The sequence below is a fragment of the Aplidium turbinatum genome, chromosome 14, assembly GCF_918807975.1.
Source record: "Aplidium turbinatum chromosome 14, kaAplTurb1.1, whole genome shotgun sequence".
NCBI classification, from domain to species: Eukaryota; Metazoa; Chordata; class Ascidiacea; order Aplousobranchia; family Polyclinidae; genus Aplidium; species Aplidium turbinatum.
In genome coordinates this window covers 6148570-6173275 of record NC_137485.1, presented here as the reverse complement: position 1 = coordinate 6173275, position 24706 = coordinate 6148570, and the positions used below count along the sequence as shown (strand labels likewise).

Below are 24706 nucleotides of genomic sequence, written 5' to 3'. Positions count from 1 at the left end.
TGTAAAGTCATGGTGTGACTGCGGCATGCCTTAGGCCTTATCACTACGGATAGGAAATCCAATTTTTCTCAAAAGATATCAAAAACAAAAATTTACAGTGGGGAAGGCTAAGTTAAAATATTTTCCATTTATGTGCAGTAGTGTATAGCCTACCGTACTGTATTAAAAAAGTGCACTTGATTCATTTGAACTACGGTACGTTTATTATAAAGTTAGTAACCACCATTTTATTTTAGTAGTGACAATGGATTCCCCTCAAGTGACAAAATTACTCGTTTTTCCTACGTTGCCATGCTGGGGGAATGTTGCCCGAGCCCCCTCCTTTTTGAGCTCCTGGTCATGGCCCACTGCGTTACATTACATCAACAACTCTACATCTTGTTGCAGCTAATGACTGACATAATTGCCTCTAACCAGTGATCGATTTCGAGTAATGGGTAGTACCAAATTTAAGTCATAAGTAAAGTAGATAACCGGAAACACACATTGCCGTCGGCTGCAGCGTAGGTCAGGTGTACGTCGGAAGGCGTACACCGATGCATAGCGCTCAAGTCCGCTTTCCCGCAATGCAGGATAAAGATATGAACAAAAAAAACGTTTTCCTTTTTTTTGAGCCCCTGGTTATGGCCCACTGCGTTACATTACATCAACAACTCTACATCTGGTTGCAGCTAATGACATTTTCACAAACGTATTGACAAAATCAGAAATTGCAAAACGTTTATTGAACAATTTTAACAGCAACCAGATACACTTACTACACACAAAAGATGTTAATAAATAACTTGAAGAGACTATCGTCCGAATATTCATGCAACGATATAATTTATTGTTGTGAACCTCATAAGGTGCGAGTTAAACCAGGGCTTAGTTCCACTCGAAAGTAGTGACCGATCCATAGAGAGGTGATGACCTAATAAAACTAAAACACAAGAATGTGACTTTAATTAATCTTGTATTAGTAAGATGAAGCAATATTTTTGTATCTCATTTTCTCTCACAGGAGCGACGTCGTTTTAGTGTGTTTAACGTTTCCTTAATAAAAAATAAAACCTCAGTTGCAAATATAATTGAAACCACCCCCATAAAAGCCAGTCGGTTCTGCTTCTGGCTGGAGTTGAACCCGAAACCTTTGCTTGTGGAGATAGTAGTTTAGTCCTCTGAGACCAGGTAGTTGTTAAAAGTGTTGGAGACAATAGCTCTCCGAAAGATATGGTATAGAAGCTCAGTGCTGAACCGAGTAGCCTATCATCTCCTGGTATAAAGTCACTGAACAAATCGCATACTTATAAATACTAAGTCATTCATTTCTTACGTTACTAGTAGACAGATAAGCAGCACAAAAGGAAATAAATAGTCAAATTATTGCAGAAACACGTAAGAACGTCGCAACACTGGAGTTGGGTGGACAATAATGTGCACAGTTGAATACAAATGCCCAGACAACAAAATCCGCCATTTTTACATTAATCCAACGTCTGTGAACGTAAAAATGAAAAAAATAACGGATTTTACTGTCTGGGTGATTACAGTTTGAGTGTTTGGTAAGTTGCGTTTACTGTAAAAAAAAGACGAAGCAAATTTTGCACGGCTTTCAGAAAAGGCAACTGATAGACCATAACTAATGTGAAACCTTTACTCAGTTCAATCGTGGCGAATGAAGATGGTAAAATCGTATTCAACTGATGGAGTAACTGACTTATAAACTAATACATCACACTCGTGGAATTTCCTCTGGTGGCTACGAGCTCTGTCAACGGTGAAAGTTTTAAAGAGCACCACATGCGTGCTTCAGACAACCCCAGACAGCAAATTAACCGTTTTTTACATTGTTGGTTTGCTGTCTAGAACGTAGCATCGCTATCTACAAAGAGAAAGCAGAAAATGTTATGGGGAGGATGATGTAAAATTTCATAAAAACACTTCAAATTTTTACACTTTTCTGGTTTTTGTCAGTTGGGAAAATGAATCCACAGATATCAGTTTTAAATAACATAAGTTCTTCTGGGGTAAACTAAGCGGCATAAAATTCTGAGGAAAGCAGCTGAATTGCACAGACGACCTGGTATGGTATCATAGAGCAGAAAAGTGGGCGGATAGCGGATATGATTGAGCCCAAACAAGTGCAGCATGAAAGGAAATGTTCGTCAACATCACATTAAAGGTACTGCAAACCATGTGGTTAAGTTAGGCTATGCATTAAAGCGACGGTTTAGTTGCTTTGCAAAGGACCTCTTTAAAATGCTAGCAGGGTACGGCCTCATGCTCTAGGAAAGTTTTGAGGATTTCTCTAAATATGCTGATTTTAAGAAAAAGTAACACAACGAAAAAGTAAACATCATATCGTATTTAAGAGCAATATAACAAACTTTTACTTGAATAGGAGAGGGGGGTTACACTTAGACGTTTAGCTGCCGAATCCTGGCTAATTATTTAGGAATGAGTTCGTGACTAGACAAGGGTCCTGAGCTACTTGAAGGACATCGGTATAACAATAACGGTAAACTATGAAAGAACAATACAACAGTGCACAAACAAAAAAGCGGGTTGTGTGGAGAAACACCAGCGGAATGGGCAGCAAAAGGAATGTGCGGATAAATATGTGTTGTTTTTAACTAGCAAACATAGATTTTTTTTGACATCCGATGTCGTTAATAAAATGTAAAAAATCAACGTGTGTTTACCGAATAGAAACCGCCGTAAAACGAGAACTGCTTGGAGAAGCAGGTAATATTTGATGCTACAAAAACAATCAAAGCTAATTCTGTACTAAAATAAGTTCAGGGTTGCCAGAAGTTGTTGTCAAAATCTTTATAGATTAGAGATAACAGATGAATTCCAGTAAAACATAAAAATAAACAAAGTCAAAACAATGCAAAGAAATTTATTCTCACACGAGTCAGTTCAATCATATATAGCTAAATATCGATTTCGATCAGCTAAAAGCTAGATCATCTTCAGTTAAGCTTATTCTATTTGGATAAGCTTAACTGAAGATGATCTAGCTTTTAGCTGATCAAATCGATATTTAGCTATATATGAATGAACTGACTCGTGTGAAAATAAATTTCTTTGTATTACAAGACATGTAACCGAGTCGTTCATATCAAGCATTGTTGTGGGTTTGACACCTGTCAGAAGATACTTCATTTTCTTGATCAAAGTCAAAACAATATTGCTGTGAAGAGAATTCGAACAATATTTTGACGTTGCTAGTCAGAAAGCTCTTTTAAAGATCAGATTTTTCTTTATAAAAATTGGAGTAACTGCAAATCTGCTTACGCTATAATTACACAGACAATAGGTTAACAAAAAGGGTTAAAAGCGATGTAATTTAAACTTTCTTTCTCCGTTTAAAAATATTACTTAAATTTGAAAGCTTCTTAGGTGACTTCCTTTCTGTTTCTCTTTTACTCTGCGGGGGAGAAAGATTAGTGTGTTGACTGAGTTTCGAACATAGAACCTTTGACTCCGTAGATAAATCAGGTAACGAATGGCTGCTTAATGCTTTCTTTTTGGGTAAAGAAAGAAGTTCCGTGTCTCTGGGACCTAATGAAGCGGTCCTAGAAGGAGAGCTGTGCCTTTTCAATATGACGTTAAGCTGGGGAGTGGCCACAACACAGTTATCGCTTCGACTGGGTTTCGGAGAGAACTTCTTATCCGAAAAACTTCGGTTCTTTTCGGATTCCGATCCTTCTTCGGTTTCAGGAATGGGGGATGGAGATTTGAGACTTGATGACTTCACAATGACAACTGGAGCTGAGTTTGCTCTAAAAAAGCGAAAGATTGTTTATTTTTTCAGTTTTTGTCAAAATTTGTTTATTTTCACTTTTTGTTAAATAGTGATGTTGACAATGACAAAAACTAACTTGAGAATTTGGGATCATATCGAACTGACCAAAATAATAACACAAGATCATTTTACGTAGAATTGATGTAAAATTAAAATTGTTTAAAAATCGGTTACAAAATATAACCTTTCAATATGACATCATCGCGCGCTGGAAACCCAAACCAGTGAAAGTAACAAAACCACAAAATATCTCATGCTTTGAATCACCGAAAGTGATCATATCCGAAACGGAAGAGCGCAAGCAACTGATCATGAACAAACATTCCAAAGAAAAGATTAAAAGCAAAATGGAAACACATCCAACCCATTAGATGCCACTGACCTATGGTTGCCATAGCTAGGTGAAGGCTTGCTGAACTTGATGCTAAAGAAAGTGTGGGGTCATAGTAGAGACAAAAATAGGATGTTTACTGCTACGTGCAATGAAACCGGCTTAAGAAATCAGGGTTGATTACTTAACCACTTATGGAACCTATTTAAACGACAAAACGGAAAATCCAAAGCTGTTCCAAAAGCGGCTTGTTTCTCACACCTTGGTTTTGATATAAGTCAACTTGAACCTGGATTTGGTGATGTACCGTACTTCCTTCTTTTGATCAAGTTTGCTTGTTGAAATGATAATGCTTCACGCAAGGGTGACAAAACTTTTCAAGCTACCGGCCAAATTGCTTTAATATTACAACGCACAGACACATCCATTACAACACATATTACAACTCCAAATTGCTTTAATATTACAGTCAAGCAGAACTGTACATTTGCTGCTAATTTCATAGCTGTACCTGTATTCTGCTAGTTAGGTGCTAGTAATGTTGTAGATTTATATAAGGAGCCAAATCAGTGGGTAATAGGGGCCGGATTTGGTTCGAGAGCTATACTTTGGCTACCTAAGTTCAGTCAAGCGTTATACTCACATGGGTTCGCTCCGTCTGTGTTCAGGAGAATGGTACTTGTACTGGGTCAGCGAAGGGCAACTTTGCTGGCTTTTCATATTTACTCTCGATTCTGTGTCCGAGTCTTCCGCGATCAGATCTTATAACATCATCAATGATAATAAATCGTATATAATTTAAACAGTATTTCAATCAAAGTAATAATCGTTGTTTGACAGCCATCATAGCAATAGGGTGCTCTGAGCGCTCAATTGAAAATAATACGTAGGGTTAGGACAGCACGACCAGCAAACAAGCCAACCTGCAGACGTAGAACCAATAAAAAAGGTAATTTTGGTAATCGATTTAATCATTCTAAGTAATAATGCTTGTTTATTGCATCTGTTGTAGCAGTAGAGAGCTCTAAGTGCTCAACTAAAGATTATACAGTAGGTTTAAGGTAGTCCGCTTTTTACATTGATTTAACGTCGGTAAACGTTGATAATTAGGACCAATTTGCTGGCTGGAAGATTGATACAGAGCAGGCATAGATGGAAATAAAGACGTAAGTACTGAAGATGCGCCAACCCAAGGATTGACGTAAGTCCGGCGTCAAGAATCAACGTCACCTGATTGACACGTCACATCCGGTGTTAGACTACTTTTGATTCAACAAGCGAGCAATGCAGTTCCACAAGGGGCAACTATGTGGCTGTGCTGACAATGCGTTTACTTATTTAGAAATTTAAATCCAAACATGACACAGTTTTGAATTGATGGTTTCAAGACCATCACCATTCTCACCTCGCATTGAAAGTCCATCGGTGACGTCACTGAAAATGCTGTTATCTGTTGATGAAGAATAGATACGTCAGTGCTTGTCACAAAGGCTATGGTTTCGCCATAATCCAGGCATAAACGTAATGAAATTTAAAGTAGCTCAATCCCTGAAATATGGCTTTATAGAGGAATGGATCGGATTTCATATACTGATCATATCACAAATGCAGAAGTTTTACACCAAGATACATCAAGATAAGGAACTACGGTATTGAACAACATAACTCAAAGACAACTCAAATTTCTCGGTCACGTCATCAGAAAAGAAAAGTTCGAAGATCTCTGTCTGAGCGATCGCCTTCTCAGGAGATGTGTTTGTGGCAGACAACGAATGACATTTTTATATAATTTTCAACAAATAAATCAATCAGCCAACCAAGAACATTTTGGGACACTGCACGACATATGGAACGCTGAAACAAATTACGAATTGAGCATCTTGTTTATGACAAGTCGCTTCGGCTATGATACTGTAGTTTAACAGTAGTAGTAATATTTAACGGTAATAAAATGGAGAAAAACTTTATGAGAAATTTTCCAAATCCACTTTAATAAAAACGACTTTTTTCGGTTTGTTCACTGGGCCACGTTTGCTTTCCTCGGGCAAAATTTGTCATTACAAATTCATATCGATTTGTCACTGTACGTGGATTTCACATGTATTTTGCTTTTGTGTTAGTATGTTGTCGATGCATTAGTATATACGAAAACCGATGAAGTGAAAAGAATTCAACATTGAAAAAAATCGGAAACAGGTTAAATTAAAGAAGCTATCCAAGAGTTCAAGGTTTGCTTCAGGTCCGATACGGGGACACAGGATTTCTTAAAACAAGCTTTTTTATGAACCATAAAAAATTGGAATTATCATCGGCACTTACATAACGAACTGGTGTCTGACTCGGTTACCGTCCTAAAAGACAAACTGTCCGCTCCACTGAACTTCGATTTGATTCCAGATGATTTCTTCCTGAACACTGTTCTCAGATGCGGTGTGGAGATAAAATAACAATTGCAGATGTTCTCCAGTTCCAACCAACGCCGCCTGTATTCCTGGTTGTCGCGCTGGACTTCGCGAAGGAAATGTCTGTAAGATGAAGCCTCGTCAAAATTAGGTCGTCAGAAACAGAACTACAGAAGTATGTCGTCAGTTGTTGTCAAAAATCAAAGATCACCCCAGGCAGCAAATCAGTCGTTTTTACATTGATTGAACGTCTGTAGACGTTGAATCAATGTAAAAAATGACTGATTTTCTGTCAGAAGTGTACTTAGTTCCACTTGAAACATAGCTTTTTGAGTAGTTATGGTACTTCATAAATGCTAATTATTATCATGCAAAGAGTTAAGTTAATAATTTTGCACCCATTGCGACAACATACAGTGCACTGGGATGAAAGATGCAACACTGCAGTAGGCTACAGACAACTGGAAGCAGTGAAGAAACATTGCGGAACAACTTCAGCGGCACTTCTCCACATTAAGCATTTTTAAGGTATGAATAAATGCTAGTTATCATCAACATTATTATCATATTATCACCCAAAAAGACAAGTCTAAAGACCAGCTTATCCTTAAAGCTCTAGTGCCAAGTTCAAACAAATGGCAATACAAAAGACACTGCAAATTCATTTTTATTGTATTTTTTTTATACCTGACTTTAACAAACATGTGCAGTCAATTCCTAGTGGCATGGAATACTTCTACTGTGTTGACTGTTGACTTACACTTTATGAACCCGGCAAGCAATCATAACGTTAAGAAGTCAACACCAAATCTCTATTTAGCATGTTATTCGTCATACAATGTCAACGTTGCGTAGCAACACATCCAACGTGAAAGGAAAGCGCATCATTGTATCATCCCAGACATCAAAATCAGTCATTTTTACATTGATTCAACGTCTGCAGACGTTGAATCAATGTAAAAATGACGGATTTTGCTGTCTGGGACCAAGTTGTGACATCCCTTTCAAAGAAAGAGACAGGACAAAACGTGATCTCAGTGTTTGTTTGTCAAAACAGGAAAGAAGACGACCAAAGGGCTGAAGTGGCATATTACGCGGAGAATATATCCAAGCTTATTGTCGGTGTGTAAACATTTCAATTAAATGGACGGAAAGGCAAAAAAGCCAATTTTTGTGGCTCGCAATGCATTGCTTTGAAAATCAAATAACAGCAAATTGGTACAAAATACTTACACTTGATAATTAAGCACACTTTAGAGTTGCAATTTTTTAGCTGCAGTTAATTTGAAATCACAAGGTGAATAGATTGAATCCAAAAAGAGCCCAAATTGTAGACACGGTACTAAAATTATGTTCAGCAAACGTTTTGATAACTAAACTGTTTTAACTTCAGCATACTGAACATCGCTGAAAAGACTCACTTTGCAGCTTGTACTTCCAAATCGAAGCTGTCCATCTGTTGGCTATGTATCAACTGGACAGAAGTGAATATTGAGGATTTCTTCTGGATTTTCATAAACTAATTAATAAGGGTAATGGTAAGTTGGTTGTGTTGTGCTAACCATGTAGGAACACGAAACATGGTAAAACATTTAGAGGAGTAAAAGGGTAATAATAACTGTAGAAAAGAAGAAACAACTAACTTTTTACACGAAATACTGAAGACAACAAAACTTGTCATTTTTACATCATTTCAACGATTGGGAACGTTGAAACGATGCAAAAAGAAAACTCTTGCTGTCTGGGAAGCGTGTTAAAGAAAGTGCATGGTACAAACGGTTCCAACTTATAACGTTAAGCATGCGTAGAAGTAACGTACTTGTTTAGCAACTTGTATGTTTCATTATCGCTGCTGGTTTAGAGAGTCCAGAAAAAAAGTGTGTAAAAAAACGCGATTCAAGAAAAGGAAATGAATGGAAACTATATGGAAATTTGGGAAACGTTTTAAACACAAATCCCAACTTGTTCGCCATATTTAATAAAAACACAGCAGGAGTTGGAACATGACACGAGCTCCTAACATTACTGTACTTCGTTGGAAAACCAAATGGAATTTTGCGAGGAAACTGAAATATTTTTCAAGCTAAATTAAAACACCACATAGAACTTTCCCGGGGTTTCGAATATATTTCGTCACCAATGTAACTCCCAGCCATCAAAAGCCGTCATTTTTCGTCTGCAGACGTTGCATCAGTGCAAAAATGACGGATTTGCTGGCTGGGCTTGAACGCAATCCTTGACAGTTTTTATTTCTGTCGCTGCAACATCACTGCACGTCATATAAACGTCAACATATTGCGTTTTGAACCGAGACAATTGAGGTGATAACTTTTAGTCAGCGTGCCAGTCGTTTTTTATATCGATTCAACGTCTCCCAACGTTAAATCAGTAAAAAAAAACGACAAATTTGGTTGTTGGGAACCTACCTGGCTTTTGGCATGTTCGACCTTTTTCTGAGCCTGAGTTCTCTTCGCCTCGTGCAGTTTTGCTTCGACCTTGTGAGTGTTCTGCAGCAGCAGGTAACGGAGGGTTAACCTTCTATTGACAAAAGCGCCCATGTACACTGGCAACCTCTCGAACAATATTGCAAACTAGATTGCGCATCTACACCGGTGGTGACATCTATTATGAATGCCCATATGGTACGGGTATGACAAAATAATAAAAATTATTTTTTTATTAATTAAAGACTTTCTGTAGCTGGTTCTACTGTTGAGACGATACTGATTAGTCCGCCCCTTTAGCTCAGTGGTTGCGCGCCGTGCTCAAGATCACGCGGCGCTGGTTCGACTCTCGGGGTGTGCGCTTGGGCAACGCATTTCAGGACTGCTCTCCATTCAGCAGCATCTAGTGCATGGAATAATTCCCCAGCAACAACACTTCAACAATCGGAAAACTTCACTCTGTCAATCTCGGTAACCGGCCCTGCGTCAAGAGCCTCTACAAGTATGCGAAACTACCAGGAATAACCAATCAAGGCTTTGTCAGTCCGAGGATAAAGATTCAAAAACCAAGACGAATAGTTGGAAACGCCTACGCGGTGATTCAAACCCGTTGGACGGATGCAAAGTTTTATTCACGGGGTAAGAATTGAGGTCTCCGGCTTTGAATATTCAAAATTGAATTACAGAGTTGAAATAACCGGGTTTGAATTGCCGAGACACCTTCAGAAATAGCTGCTGTAAGTGTATGCCACTTCATTTCTCGGTGTGTAAAGCTTGTTATAAACCAGCTGAAAGGTTACAAACTCCAACATCGCGAATACAAATAGTGGTTATACAATGATGGCAGTCTGGTACTAACTTGGATTTTCAATCTCACCTTCAAACAAGCAATAAGCCTGCTTGGAGGAGACCATTTCTGATCATTCAGCCTCTCTTCCGCTTGTTCCAGCATCACCCTGGTGTCTGACAGCTCCTCCAAAAGCTCCTGCACTCTCGACTGGAGCTCCGATTCGGAATAGAGCGACGACTGCGAACAATTGCACTCAGTGTTACTTAAAAGGAACGCCAAGCCCAGCTTCATTCACATCCGGGTGTACCGTCCGATGACGTTGGCTTCGATGTTGGTCGCGTGGTTTAGTTAAATATAACTTCTCGGCTAAGAAAATTTGCTTTTATACATCGTTTCAAAATCTGGTGACGTTAAAACGATGTAAAAAAAGTATTTTTCCCAACTGGACCAGGAATCCAACCAATTGCACTTAGAGACTATCTTATTTCGTAACAATAGAAGAAATACACTGTGGGAGTTTTAACGAAAATAAACAATTTGTTGACACAATCGATAAAAATAATAAAACAGCAGATGCGGAGAATTCTAATGGTAAGCGATTGTACGTTTACTACGTGGTATTCCATTTCCAGTAATAACAGTTCTAGCTTCATCACTAAATTGTACTTAGTCCACCTATGCAGATAGAAAGGTCGTAGAAAAACCATAAAGTTTTCCATATTCTGGCCGATACCCTAAGGTGGTATTCAAACAATATTTTAAGCCGCTTCTAACTAAATATAGTTTAATTTCGGAATTTCTCACGAAACATTCAGTCAGCCAATGCCCAGGATTACATGGACTCCTTTATAGCCGTTTTCAATTGATCCAATGTATGTACACGTTGAATGAACGCACAAAAAGTACATTCGCGGGTTGGGAACGTAAGTTGAGCAACCAGCTGCTTGACACAAACCAGACATGATCACATATTCATCAACTTAATTTGAAAGTGAAAGCATCAGGAACAGATAAGTATCGGAGAGGAATAATTGAGCAGCTGCAGATGACAGATCTACAAACAGCAACTGACAAGTCTTCGCAGTGATGCTGTGGGCACTAGTCGTCCTAAAAGTACAAGGCAATATCGCAACCGTGTCAAACTAAGCCATACAACTTATTAAATAAATAATTAAAGAGATGCCAAACTGAACGTTGCAGCACAGCTAGTTACCTCTCGACTTTCGAGGCTCTCTTCTCTCTCTTCCTCAGGAGTCAAATTTTTCATCCTACAAATAAAATGATTGTTTCATCATAAGTTAAAAGAAATGGGCATTATTAACGCCACAATAATTAACGACATTTTGTAATTGCGATAGCCAACTGCTGTTTTGTCTGCTATGACTTTTACCGCATTACCGCAACAACTGAAACTTAGTAATTTAAGACTTTAAATTAATGAACGTCAAATTTTTTCCAGGTTAGTAAAATTTACATGACTTCGTTGGAGGCGTAGGGCTTTGCATGCGCCGGAAAAATGAATCACAACGCTGCCACGTCATTCCGTTGGTGCAAAGAAACAAGCAAATCAGTCCTATATGCATTGATTCAACGTCTGAAGAGGCAAAATCGATGCAAAAAGGACTGATTTGCTTACTGGGAAACAACACAGGTGCTCGGTACCTCCCTAGTCAGTAAATCAGTTCCTTTTTACACTGGTTTTAGATTTACAACGTCTAGAGACGTTAAATCAATGTAAAAAAACGATTGATTTGCTGTCTGGGTTCGGCCAAAGTGGTTCTTAATCTTTTCCGCACATTTCCCACTTTATCAAAGAACATTATCAAATTGACCCCAAATCCAAATTTACGCGACCAGATTGCTAAAAACAAGGTATCCTTCAGTCAACTGAAGTATCATAAGCTTCAGCACTAAACTGTTAAATTTGCAGTCTGTCGTTGTTTGATTAATTATTTTGTCCAGGTCCAGCATATCATCAAAAAGAGGCCTGCTGTGAAGAGTTTACCCGAACTTAAGATCTTAGCAGTTGTTGCAAATGAATTATTCACAAGAATGAAGAAACTTACACCCAGAGAAAAATTTACCACTTATTGAAGTGTTGAAATGAAAACGTTGCCACTCGTTGAAAAGATGTAAAAACAGAAAGTTTCGTTGTCCGACACAGCGAATACAACATGGAACTCACCAAGCCTCTTCCTCGTCTAGCTTGCGCATTTCGTTCTGGAGGTTATCAAGTTTGTGCTGCATCTCCGCCATAGTACGAGCGGCAGTCCGTCGTACATGGAGGGCGTACGACAGGCCGCCAAGCGCCAGCACGATTGACACCGTCAGTAGAGTGTCTTTCAACAGGTTGGACTTCGCTGTGGTGTAGTTGCGAAATGATTAATTCGAGTTACCCAACCAAAGTTTTGCACTAACCAGACGAATTGTTTTATGCTTCACTAACGTTCAGTGCACGATGGAAATGTGCTTCCTCAGAGTCTATGAATTATTTGAGCTGAGAAAGGGCATTTGCCATGGTGCGCAAAACGTCAGTGGATGAATGAACAGTCGACATTGTAGTGCTTCTATTTTTTCTATCATATAAGATAGCCACTGCAGCTGCATAGAAAAGCAAAATTGTGGTCACTTTGAATAAGGATTTGCAATGGAAATATTACCCGAAAGTTTTGGCAAGGTATTGTTTAAGCAAAACACTTGTTCGTTTAATTTATAGATGGCAATGTTGCAACAAAATACGCAATAAACACAGACCCAATCCGCAAATCAAGACGTGGAATCAACATAAAAGGGAATGATTTGCTGTCTAGGCTATCACGTATTTGTTGTAACATTGGCATCATTTGGCTGGGGTTGGATGTTGTCATGAAAGACATGTACATTAAATCAAAAAATAACTTTCAAAATGATTCCAAAAATCATATCTCTGTAATACAAAGTTCACTGCTGTTGTTGTAGACATTAACTACAACCTACAATATATACTACCACTTTTCAAAGTTACAGGGTAACAACAATTATAGGTAACAAAACATAGAATTATTTGTGAAATAATTAAAGCAGACATAATTAGATAAATTACAGAACAAGCCAACATGCCATGAACAGTGAAGGCCGCAATGATAGTGCAAGTGCCAGTGTGGTGCAGGAACGGACGTAAAAAATAGCAACTCTCTCTATACAAGTTTAAAAAGCTATTTATGACTTTTATGGCGTTTAACATCACAAAACTACATTTTTCTGAAACCAACATGGACGATAATTTTAGTTTAAATTTATCAGATCAACTTTAGACTTATCATTCAGTTTTAAAAGTTGGTTTGCTAAATTAAGACTAAACCTACCGCCTGCATAAAAGTGTCATACAATGTGTTATTCTAAAAGATTGTAGAATGTAAATGAAGCTCACAATGTGACATTTAGGCGTCGTTCCACACAGCCACCCCAACTAACATATGTGCCACCTTACATCGTTTCAACGTCGTTTGACGTCCAAAATTAACATCGATCAAACGTGTTTTTTCCTGTGGCATGAAGTGACACACTGAATCCTAGCTACTACCAAAAATCCATCGTTTTTAAACTGAGTTTATAAAAGTGAAAACGAAAAAGGATAGACTTCCCCTACCGGAATGTGTAAAAACTTTGTTTTACGTTACTGCCCCACTAGACATCAAAGACCTCCTAAAAAGCTTTTTGGGTAATTCTTCTACCACTAAAATTAATAGGAAAAAATTAACAGACGGTCCAAGTTAGAATTTCTTTAAAGAAAGCGTGATGAGAAATTATTAGCATTAATTGCACAACCATGTGTCACACAGTTGAGATGAAAACAGACGTAATCAGTGAAAAGGTGGACACTGTACAGTACAACATCCATAAGCGCAATTAGAATTACAGTATCTCTCTACTCATGCTACTCCAAACAACGCACATTAAACAACAACACATGCAAGTAATCACAGCCTTTTGTGTGCCGAAACAAATAAGCTCGGCTTCTGTACAACCAGCATACCGCCATCACCCAGATTGCGAAGATGGCGCCTTTCAGATTGATTGAACGTCTGCGAATATGAAAGGGACAAATTCACGAGCTGGGCTGTAGCAGCGGGACAAGAACGTATACAAAGCAACAAGACGGAATAGATGAACATCGAACATCGCTCTTACGCATGGCTGGGCCAAACATAAGTGCTTCTTTCGCTTTCAAATGTATTTTGTGCTTATGAGTATGAAGATGAATTCCCAGTTTCTTCAGAAGAGTAAATTCGAGATCCAGAAAGCTGGAAAAGATTCACCAAACGTTGATAAGAACACACAATTTCAGAATGAACGACATAAGTTCATTCAATCTAGTGCGTCTGCTCTGAGGCTGCGAATTTCAAAGTCTGTCTCAGATCAGAAACACAGTGACAGCCAATCATTTCTAGTCTAGTTCAAGTTGGCAAAAACTTGGCATCAACTGTGTCCATTCCCGTCATAAAAGTGTCACAGTTCGTCAGATTCACGCGCAACAGTTGGTCTATGACCACACAAACCACAGTGAAGAGTTAAGATTTAGTTTGTGTTTTGTAATGGCTGTTCCGAACAACAGCTACAAGGCTGTTGCGTTCCACTGCAAATAAGCAACTGACTCCTTGCAGCTGGTGACGGAATGGCCCGTTTCGGTGAGTCCGATTCGGTGAGTCCGATTCGGTGAGTCCAATTCGGTGAGTCCGATTCCCTATTCGGTGATTCTTTGAATTTTTTTTTTAAATTATCGGGTACCGTAGCCTAATTATCATTGCCGTTTTAGGGTTAGGGGTTAGGAGTTAAGGTTAAGGGTTAGGGGTTAGGAACTCACCGAATCGGACTAACCGAATCGGACTCACCGAATAGTAGCAGACCCGCTGGTGAAGTTAATGTCCATTGTCCAAGTTAAAAAATCAGTCCTTTTTTTAAAAGTTACGTGATTTGCTGGTTGGGGCAATGTTATTCTTCTGCGTTCTGTCTGGGAGAATGAGATCGCTTCAAACAAACATAAAATCAATGTTTTTGTAACGTGATTCAACGTCTGCAGACGGGGAATCAATGCAAAAAAAGATTTATTTTCTGGCTTGTGAGTGGAATTTGATCTTGACAACAATAAACCCAAAAGCTCAGCTAGTTGTCGATTTTATTTTGTTCAATGGAAATAAATAATGGAAAACCCGCAACTGCTAGGGAAGCAAGAGCATTTTAGACAACAAACGCTGAAACAATAAATAGAACAAAATGTGACACGTTACAGTGTGAGAGCTGAACTGAGAAAAATGTGCTGCTTCCCCGTTTGTTCAAACGAAAAAAAAACATACTCGAAGAGTTGCAGAACTTCCGACGTCGTAGTGATGACAAGTAGCCTGATGCAATGAGAAAACAAACGGATATTATACAATTGGAAACCTCATCTGTAAACGTACGGCTAAACAATTGTGTTGTTTCATTTACTGAACTGCAGTGACACCAGCAACGTACCAGTTGCCAACGAACATGTAACTTCACAATTAGAAATACTTTGCAATCTATGCATTTTGATCAAGAGCCCGAGGTTAATTTCACTGCAAACTCGGTACAAGCATCTGCTCTGAACTTGAGACGGTGGTGGTCTGGACTGAAAGGCATGGCTGATATGAGCTCCATAATGTTGTTTGGAGATCCAATTCACGCTGACCGCTGTTAGGACGCGGTAGATTGTACAGTTGTTATCAAGATAAAGTATGTCCATTGTTTCTATGACATTTCCAAAGTGCAGAGGGCTACAAAGAACACCGACAACCCAGTTCTTAAATCTTTGGTATCACCGCCTGGGAACCGAACCCGGGTCCATCAGAACCAGAGGCAACCCCAACCACTTCATCACTCAGTTAATTACAAAATGACACATGAAAAACTAACAATAATGATATGGCTTATATATTGTCGCTCCACAACAGCTAAGATCTTTTAGTGGCAATATGTTTTTCAATTCTAGTATTCACGATGCGTCCGCATAATTACTCAACTTATTTCCACTGCGTTGCACAACAGAAAAAACAATCGGTACTGTTTTTGAAGCTTTTGATAAAACCCAATCTGGAATTGGTTGCAGATCTACCAGCACCAGAGGCGAAGGCGGTAACTATTCCGTAACCGAGCTGGTTTGCAGCCATTTCCACGCAGTAGTCCCAACACAATAACACCGTCAAATTATTTGAAAACAATGTATACAAAAACAAGATAACAGTGCATGTCAAAAAATCAAACTGGAACAAAATTATTCGCTGAAACAACGCCAAAACCCTACATCTACACCTAAAGCACAAAACCGTACTGGACTACCGGCACATGTCAATCTTGAACTACCGGCAAACGTCAATCTTGTCACGAAATCTACATACACAAGACACGGTGGTCCTGTGCCGCCACAGACGGTTGAATATGGCACTCGAGAGATGTGGATATGAGATTCCAAGGTTTTGTGTACACTATGAAGCAGAAGCATTGCAGCCTTCAGTAGCGTATGGCTTGTCTATTAGGGTGGTTCAAAAAAAGTGAAATTTTGAAATTTTAAAGTCTCACCCTTTCAAAAGTTTCCATTTACTACAAAAACACCTTGTGTAAAATATTTTTGAAAAATTTTATTGTTTAGGGGTAGCTCAAGGCTTTCAAAATTTGGGGGTTTTGACGAAATGGGTCAAACTTTAAATACCTGTATTTCGTAAACCCTTGAAGAAAACATACATCTGTTTGGGTTCATTTTCATCAGGTTGGAGAGTACTATAACTTGGTAAAGTCAAACAATGGTAAATATGTACTTTTGGAATTTTTCGATTTTAAAAATTTTACAACATGAATACAAAAATACTTAATGTGAAGATTTATACATTCTTTTAAACAATTAGTGGTAGCTGAAACATGTTGAAATTTCAGTAAAATCTGGAAATTGTTGCAATTGATGTATGTGATACACAGCACAATGCACATATACAAAGTCAAGTGCCAAACAATTGGTAGCCATGAACCATTCAGACTTTCCCAGTGAGTGTCTTTTTGTTGCTGTCAGGCAAAGCTATGTGTTCGTGCATAACCTGTTACAACACATGCTGAACTTGTTCCTCATTACGTGTTAGTAGGCCACTGAACTCCTGAATTAGAGCTACTCCTTGTTCTGCGTGGTTGTTGACAACTTTTATGGCCTGCACAATGTCACACGCTGCTTGAAAATGTTCTCACACTTTCCATGTCTCTGGATTTGCTTTGAGAAAACCATCAGGAAGGTTCATTCTCTCAAAAAGCACTTGGGATCTTTGTTTGACAAAGTCGTCTGAACAACTTCCTTAAATTTTTTCTAGATTAACATGAATTTGCTTCAGAGGATCTGCATGTCCCTCGTTTGCCAATGCGAGAACCATTTTTCGTTTCACTGCTGGAGGCACATCCTTGTCAAACAAGGCCAGTCCAATCAACTGTTCTGATAAACACCACAGGTGGCCAACGAACTTCACTGCTGCTGTATTAGAAATGGCTAGGTTAATGTGTTTGTACTGTACCAGAGACTGCAAGAGCAGGAGATCATTTTTGGGGCACATGCTGCGAGTGGAACTGTCATCCAGTCTTTGAGATAAACCCGAATGGTAAAGAAGGTTATATCTTGTAACCCTTTCTGTTCTTTGGTAGTGAGCTTGAACTGGCTTCTGAACAGCCACAGTGCCACACCTTTAACTGGGCAAGCACAAGCAGATGTTGTGATCAATGCCTTAAAGGAATGGGGTATTGATGAGAGTGTTCTAGCATTGTGTTTTGACACAACAAGTGCTAACACAGATAGACTTGGGGGGGCATGTGGTCTAATCTAATTGAACAAGAACTTGGTACCGATCTTCTGTTTCTTGTGTGTCGTCATCACATTATGGAAATTGTGATTGGAGCAATGTTCATGACCTGCATGGGACCCCCTTCTGGACCAGAGGTCTTACTTTTCAAACAATTCCAGGCTCATTGGGAATTCGTAAGATGGTAAGTAAAGCAGAAGGCATGGTTACAAAAAGCAATGTTGGCCCATGTGCAATGCATGGTAAGAGAGTGATGAAAAGTTTGATGTATTGAAAGAAGTGTATAAAGTAAGTGAATACACGCAAGATGTGTCGACTCAAGGAGAGCTACAACAAGATTGACAACCTGTTTTGTCTACGGAAAATGTGATAAACGATGAGATTTAATGAGAATCACAATGAGGATTTCTGTCATGGAATTAAAACACTTAAAACAGTGACAGATTTCTCTTATTCAGATCAGGGTGATCAGAAAACTGGAGAAGAGGTGGGTGGGAAGCAGCTGAGGCAAGAAGGGCCAGATTGGGTTTGGCAAAATTCAGGGAATGTGAGGAAATCTTGTATGGAAGGTTTCGTTAAAAATAAATGGAAAAGTCCATCAGAGTTCTGTGTGGCCTGATTCGGGTTTATCTCAAAGACTGGATGACAGTTCCTCTCTCAGCATGTGCCCCAAACAATGACCTCCTGCTCTTGCAGTCTCTGGTACAGTACAAACACATTAACCTAGCCATTTCTAACACTACAGCAGTGAAGCTCGTTGGCCAACTGTGGTATTTATCAGAAAAGTTGATTGGACTGGCCTTGTTTGACAAGAATGTGCCTTGGAAAACAAGGGACATTCTTTCAATGGTTCATGGCTACCAATTGTTTGACACTTGACTTTGTATGTGCATTGTGCTTGTGCTGTGTATCACATACAATCAGACATCAATTGCAACAATTTCCAGATTTTACTGAAATTTCAACATGTTTCAGCTACCACTAAATATTCAAAAAAAAATGTATATATAGAACTTCACCTTAAGTAATCAAGTATCTTTGTATTCATTTTGTAAAAAAGTAAAAATCGAAAAATTCCAAAAGTACATATTTACCATTGTTTGACTTTACCAAGTTATAGTACTCTCCAACCTGATGAAAATGAACCCAAACAGATGCATGTTTTCTTTAAGGGTTTACGAAATACAGGTATTTAAAATTTGACCCATTTTGTCAAAACCCCCCAAATTTCAAGTCTTGAGCTACCCCTAAACATTGACATTTTTCAAAAATATTTTACACAAGGTGTTTTTGTAGTAAATGGAAACTTTTGAAAGGGTGAGACTTTAAAATTTCAAAATTTCACTTTTTTTGAACCACCCTATTGTCTATGAAATACAACCTTTATAGCCACAGAGCACGACTTCCATGGCTTTGAGCCACAATTTAAAGCGGTGTTCTTTCATACCATCAACCAAGGAAAGCACCAGAGATGTGTTGTTTGCCAAGCTGGAAAGGTTTAATTTAATTTAAAGTAAAAGTAAACTGGAAAGCCGAGACGATAGCTCCGTTTCACCAGGTACCTGGACCGGAAACAAACAATATTACATTTGGATATTTTGAAGGTGCTATGACTAAAGTAAATTCGATTCCTATGTCAGAAATAGCGTTTTTATACTCATACGTACGTCGTACGGTGCAAATATATCAGCATTATTTACCAAAGACTACTCTGCCAAGTAATCACTTTTTGACCTTTCATGTCTTTTCAAAAATACAGTACCTTGTTTCAATAATTGCATAAACTTTAGCCCATTGTTAATGGCATTTTTGGAATTATCAAAGATAATAATTAATGATGCAAGTCAGATGTATCTTTCAAACTCATTCAACCATCAAACATATTGAATGCAAAATATCTCTTAATTCGGTCGACAAGGTAAACTCATTATGACGGGTTGCATGACTTGAAGTCACATTGATGCCATAGCACACTGGTAAAGCACTCACATCGGCATGGCAGCTCCTGATATTCCAAATTTCAAGAACTTCTTGGCATACTGAGGCAGGTCCACTTCCTTGGACACCCAATCGCTCATCTCAGCAGCTGTCCAATTGTGAACTGAAATTGACAACGGTTGACAAAGAGATTGTAAATGTGTTAAACCCAAAGTAATCAATGTTTGTGAGATTTATTTTCATTACACTCCATGACATGGTACGTACAAAGTCTGTCATAGACTAGTTGCTGTAATTCATTATGTCATACATGAAACACAATGAAAAAGATGTTAGATTTTCCAAGGGTAAGCCTATTAAAAGCAGTCAACAAAAATGAGTGTATTAACATCACTGCACTTATAATATATTAAAAGTATGATTTTTATACGTAGGTGAATCAGGCCAACATATCTATACATTCGAAGATGGCAAAGACCAAATGTACCAGCTGAACGGACCCAGCTCTCCCAAAACTCTTCTTCGGTGATTCTCCCATCTTTATCTGTAGCAAAGCCTGGCAAATTGGATGGGCCAGAGGTAAAGAAGTCTTCTCGATGAATGTACTACACAACACAGCAGCATCATTTACCGAATAACAATGACCTTTATGACCACAACGAAAGTAACTGCATGACATACTTTTGAAGTAGCCACCACTGCGCGGTCTGTCCCAGACAGCAAATCAAACGTGTTTTTGTTGAATCAACATAAAAAGCGACTGATTAGCTGTCTGAGGAAGTACTAGCCTCACATCTGCGACCAAGTGAACGGTGTCAATGCAGCATGGCTCATCAGTGAATCTCCTGACTTATATATAATACTTAACTGATATTTTATGATTTGTAGGAGTATTTAAGTGAGATCTCACAAATGTAGATACAAACGACCTGTTTTAGCCTGATGCTGTGAGTTTGCTGTGATAGCAAAGGTTTGTACTTGCTTTAGAAAAAACAATTCCTTAGTCATGTGCAATGCCAAATTCAAGTACAAAATTTACACTATAAAGGTCATCAAATGATTATGAAAAAGGTCAACGTGAGCAACATAATTCGAAAGATAAGAATTGAATTTATTCGATTGGTCACGCTGATTATAGTCTGGTTGAAATCTTGAATCCTTACAACATAAAACACAATCTATTCTTGGCTGCTGTAGTGCAAAGAATAGCTTTATACCAATGTTGTAACAGTCAGAACAACCGAGTTAAAACTTCAAAGAATTGGAAAACACAAATCCACACAACAAACTTAACTTTCATTGACACAACATTGCTTATTTCATTTAGTGGTGTACACTACAGGACACAGGCTTATGCCGGAATGGCCCGTTTCGGTGAGTCCGATCCTTCAACGGGGGATTTTTTCAATTTTTTTTTTTAATTATTGGGTATCGTAGCCTAATTATCATTGCCGTTTTAGGGTTAGTGGTTTGGGGTTAGGGATTAGAGGTTAGAAACTCACCGAGTCAGACTCACCGAATCGAACTCACCGAATAGTAGCAGACCCGGCTTATGCAAGATGATTACAGATTTAAGTGCACTGTAGAGGAAGACAAAAAAATCTCTATGCCACCTTCAATCGACTCAAGTGTTTATATGAAGATAAAGCTTTGGTAGAGAGTTTGCTTTGTTGAACCAGAACCATAGAGAAATAAAACATAGTAACTTTAGCGGGTTTAGCATACTTTATTTCACACAAAATAGAACATAATTAATAACAAAATAATAATAGAACATAATCATAACAAAATAGAATTTAATTATGTTCTATTTTGTGTGAAATAAAGTATGCTAAACCCGCTAAAGTTACTATGTTTTATTTCTCTATGGTTTATATGAAGAGTTAACAACTTTTGACAACGCTGAAGCCTGAAGTCCAATATTGCATTGACAAAGTTGGTCTGTCTGCACTGTCTAAGTACCAAAGGATCGGTCAACAGTCTCAATACTTTATTAGAAATCGATTGAATGAAAAGAAACAGAAACACAAAAAGATTCATACGAGACTTAAGATGTGAGGGCTACGGCCTCTCATGAAATCGATTTCTAATAAAGTATTGAGACTGTTGACTGATCCTTTGGTACTTAGACAGTGCAGACAGACCAACTAAGTTAGTAATGGACAAAGGATCGTCGCAGCATAGTAGCCGCTCAGGTAGTCAGGCAGATCTCCTCCATCAGTTTACTAACTAGAGAACTTCAAAGACATTGCATTAACAAAAACTATTCTTTTGATTTAGACTACTCCCAACTCTTGCAATATGAGGAGCAAGAAATGTTAAATCGTATAGATAGATTACTTTACTCTTTGTTTTTGATAAGCATCGACTCTGAAGTTTGCCATACTTTCAAAACTCAACTTTGACACAAAATTTCTGTCCTGCGTTTAATCAAAAAGATCAATAATGACAAACCGTTGCTCCTTCGCTTGGCGACACATTTCCGTCATCATCGCCGTCCAACTCATCGTGAAGACGCTTCATAGCTTTCCTGGCAATACCATCCACAAATGTGGTGTCTGAAAAGTTGCAAAAATATCAAACGCAAATCAAATAACCAACTAAAAAGACCACAAATTTTTTTGAGTGAAAATATATATATATGTTTTATTTAATCAAAAAGAATGACAGGATTAATTATCAAGAAAATGAAGTATTTTCAGACAGGTGTCAAACCCACAACAATGCTTGATGTGAACGACTCGGTTACATGTCTTGTAATGCAAAGGAATATTCAAATAATTTTATTTGAATAAGCTTAACTGAAGATGATCTAGCTGCTAGCTAATCGAAAATCGATTTTTAGTTATGATTGAACTGACTCGTGTGGTTGAACTGATAGCTTATGATTGAACAACTGATAGCTTATGATTGAACTGACTCGAGTGTGAGAATAAATTTCTTTGCATCACAGTTTTAATTATCTACAGAAACAAACTGCAGCTTATAGGCTAGAAACCAACCTGACATAATAAGGGCTATGTGATCCTTATGTATTCTCAGAAAAAAAACTTTTAAATTAAAGCAGTGACAAAGATGCAGAGGTGGGCACTGGCTACTTTTAAAGTAGCGTGCTACCTGCTACTTGGGCCAAAATAGCACACGCTACCGCTACCCGCTACCAATTTACAAAAGTAGCGCGTTACCTGCTACCACTACTCGGACCAAAGTAGCATGCGCTACCGCTACTTTTGTCTAAAATGACACTAGGAAACACTCAAGTCAGTAGTGATGCAAAAATGACCTTGAAAACGAATGTTAGGCTATCATTCGTTTACATTGTTATTTTAACGTCGTTATAGAAAACACATTCTGAGGGACATTTATTATTACGCATCTTCCAAAAACACAAGCATTTCAAAATGAGAGTCACTAAGTCCTGCCCGCTTTCGCTTAAGTACATCTTTTCCAACAGAGAAAAGTCTCTCCACCGCAGCACTGGAAAGAGTGGAGATGTTTATTTAATGAACACATGTTTTAACTCGGTATTCAAAAAGTTCAAGGTTTTGCACCTGTCCGAAAAAAAGGCATCCACAACTGCTACTTCATTCTGCACTGACGTTTCACGGGATGGCGCCAACACACCAAAACATTCATTCTCGGAGTTGTGACTGGTGTTGGTGTCACTCTTCTCGGTATCAGCCTGGCTTGATGTCTCCAACAACAGTCGAATTACATCTGTCTTGACTTTTTCTCGCAGTGCGTCACATCATCCGTGGAAACATAGTGCAAAATTGTAGCCCCGAAGTTTTGAAGGAGGGATGAAGACATGATGCCATAACGCATTTCATGTCGTTGAAGCACTTGTTTAATCGTTTCTTCACCTCTTCAAGGACTTTACCTCTCAACTTCTCACAGGTCACAAGATCATTGATCTCGGTCAACTTCTTCATGCAAATTATAATGGTTGGAAGAAAGACTCCGTAATACGCCTTGGACTCGCTCTGGGGAATGTCTAAAGCCTGGCAGATAGGCTTCATCACACGGAGACATTTGCCGAAGAAGTTGACGTCAGCTATAAAAGACCGAAACTTTGCAACCAAACCGATTATATAGCTGCTTGACCACACAAGTGTTGCCAAAAAAAAACATGCATTTTTTTCACTTTAAATTAAAATGTAGCGGGTAGCGGGAGTGCGACTGAAAGAAAGTAACGCCTCTCTCGCTACTTTAGAAAAAAATAGCGCCGCTACTGCAGCTGCTACTCCAACTAAAAAGTAGCGCTGCTACCGTTACTTTTACCAAAAAAGTAGCGCCGGTACAAAAGATGCGCGCAACTGCTCACCTCTGCAAGATGCAATGTCTCTGACTATGCAGTCAATCAATGCAGTCAATTCATTTCACAAATTATCATAAACAAGTCTTTACAAGATGAACAAACTACGGTACACTTTATTAACACAACACATTTGTTGCAAATGAAACTTACTTGTAAAATTCATATCTTTAAAGTGTTCTGGTAATTCAGCTTCGCTTAACGTAGAAGTAATGTGAGATGAGAACATATAAAGCAAATTAGTGAATTGCATTGCAACAATGGAGATCAGTGTCAGGCGAATTTTATTGACCGATATTTGCCTTTTTTGCTTCACCAGCTTGTAATGCATGTTTCGAATTAGTTGCCCTGCCCAATTTTTGAAGTGGATATAAATCCACAAAAGTTAACTACACTGTCAGAAAATTGAGACCATAACCATGCAAAAAGTTGGCAGCCTAAAAATAGTTTTTCTTAAGCAAATAAAACCACAAAAGCCGTCAAAGTCTTGAATATACAAATATATCATTATAATAGGCTACATCATTAATGCGGTAGAGAATAAAAAAAACATCAGTGCAAAGAAATGAGAATCAACTCAAACAACCGAAAACATCATGAAGGGGATGCAAAAATTGGTAGACCTCGGGGACAACGCAAAGTCTCACTTATTAAAGATGGGACAAATATATATATATGTAGTTATTATTCGCATGAAGTTGTTAACCCTTCTACATTTAGTTGTAGCAGCGTGATGCCTTCTCTTACGACATTAGAATACCTACCGGTATCTCTACACAAGGGCACATGCTCAGGGGAGGTATCACACTTATCAGACTGCTTTGTCTGTGACTTGCAGTTTCTAGTTGTTATCGTTAGCTTAAA

The 24706-nt window shown here is 38.4% G+C and overlaps 1 protein-coding gene across 2 annotated transcripts; it reads right to left on the bottom strand.

Moving 5' to 3' along the window:
• Positions 1-711: 711 nt before the first annotated feature.
• LOC145783521 (stromal interaction molecule homolog) lies at positions 712-24265 on the bottom strand. Of its 2 annotated transcripts, XM_082595410.1 has the most exons (15): positions 23996-24265; positions 21982-22085; positions 20015-20132; positions 19579-19690; positions 18971-19077; positions 11946-12120; positions 10974-11028; positions 9848-9997; positions 8953-9033; positions 7948-8045; positions 6444-6649; positions 5530-5574; positions 4768-4885; positions 4176-4217; positions 712-3770 (listed from the first exon to the last, which is right to left on the bottom strand). In XM_082595410.1, the coding sequence occupies exons 1-15, from the start codon at positions 24171-24173 to the stop codon at positions 3335-3337; spliced, it is 2025 nt and encodes a 674-aa protein (XP_082451536.1). In that variant the 5' UTR covers positions 24174-24265; the 3' UTR covers positions 712-3334. The 2 variants fall into 2 exon arrangements, with proteins under 2 accessions (XP_082451536.1, XP_082451537.1); XM_082595411.1 differs by lacking the exon at positions 4176-4217.
• Between the last annotated feature and the right edge of the window lie 441 nt (positions 24266-24706).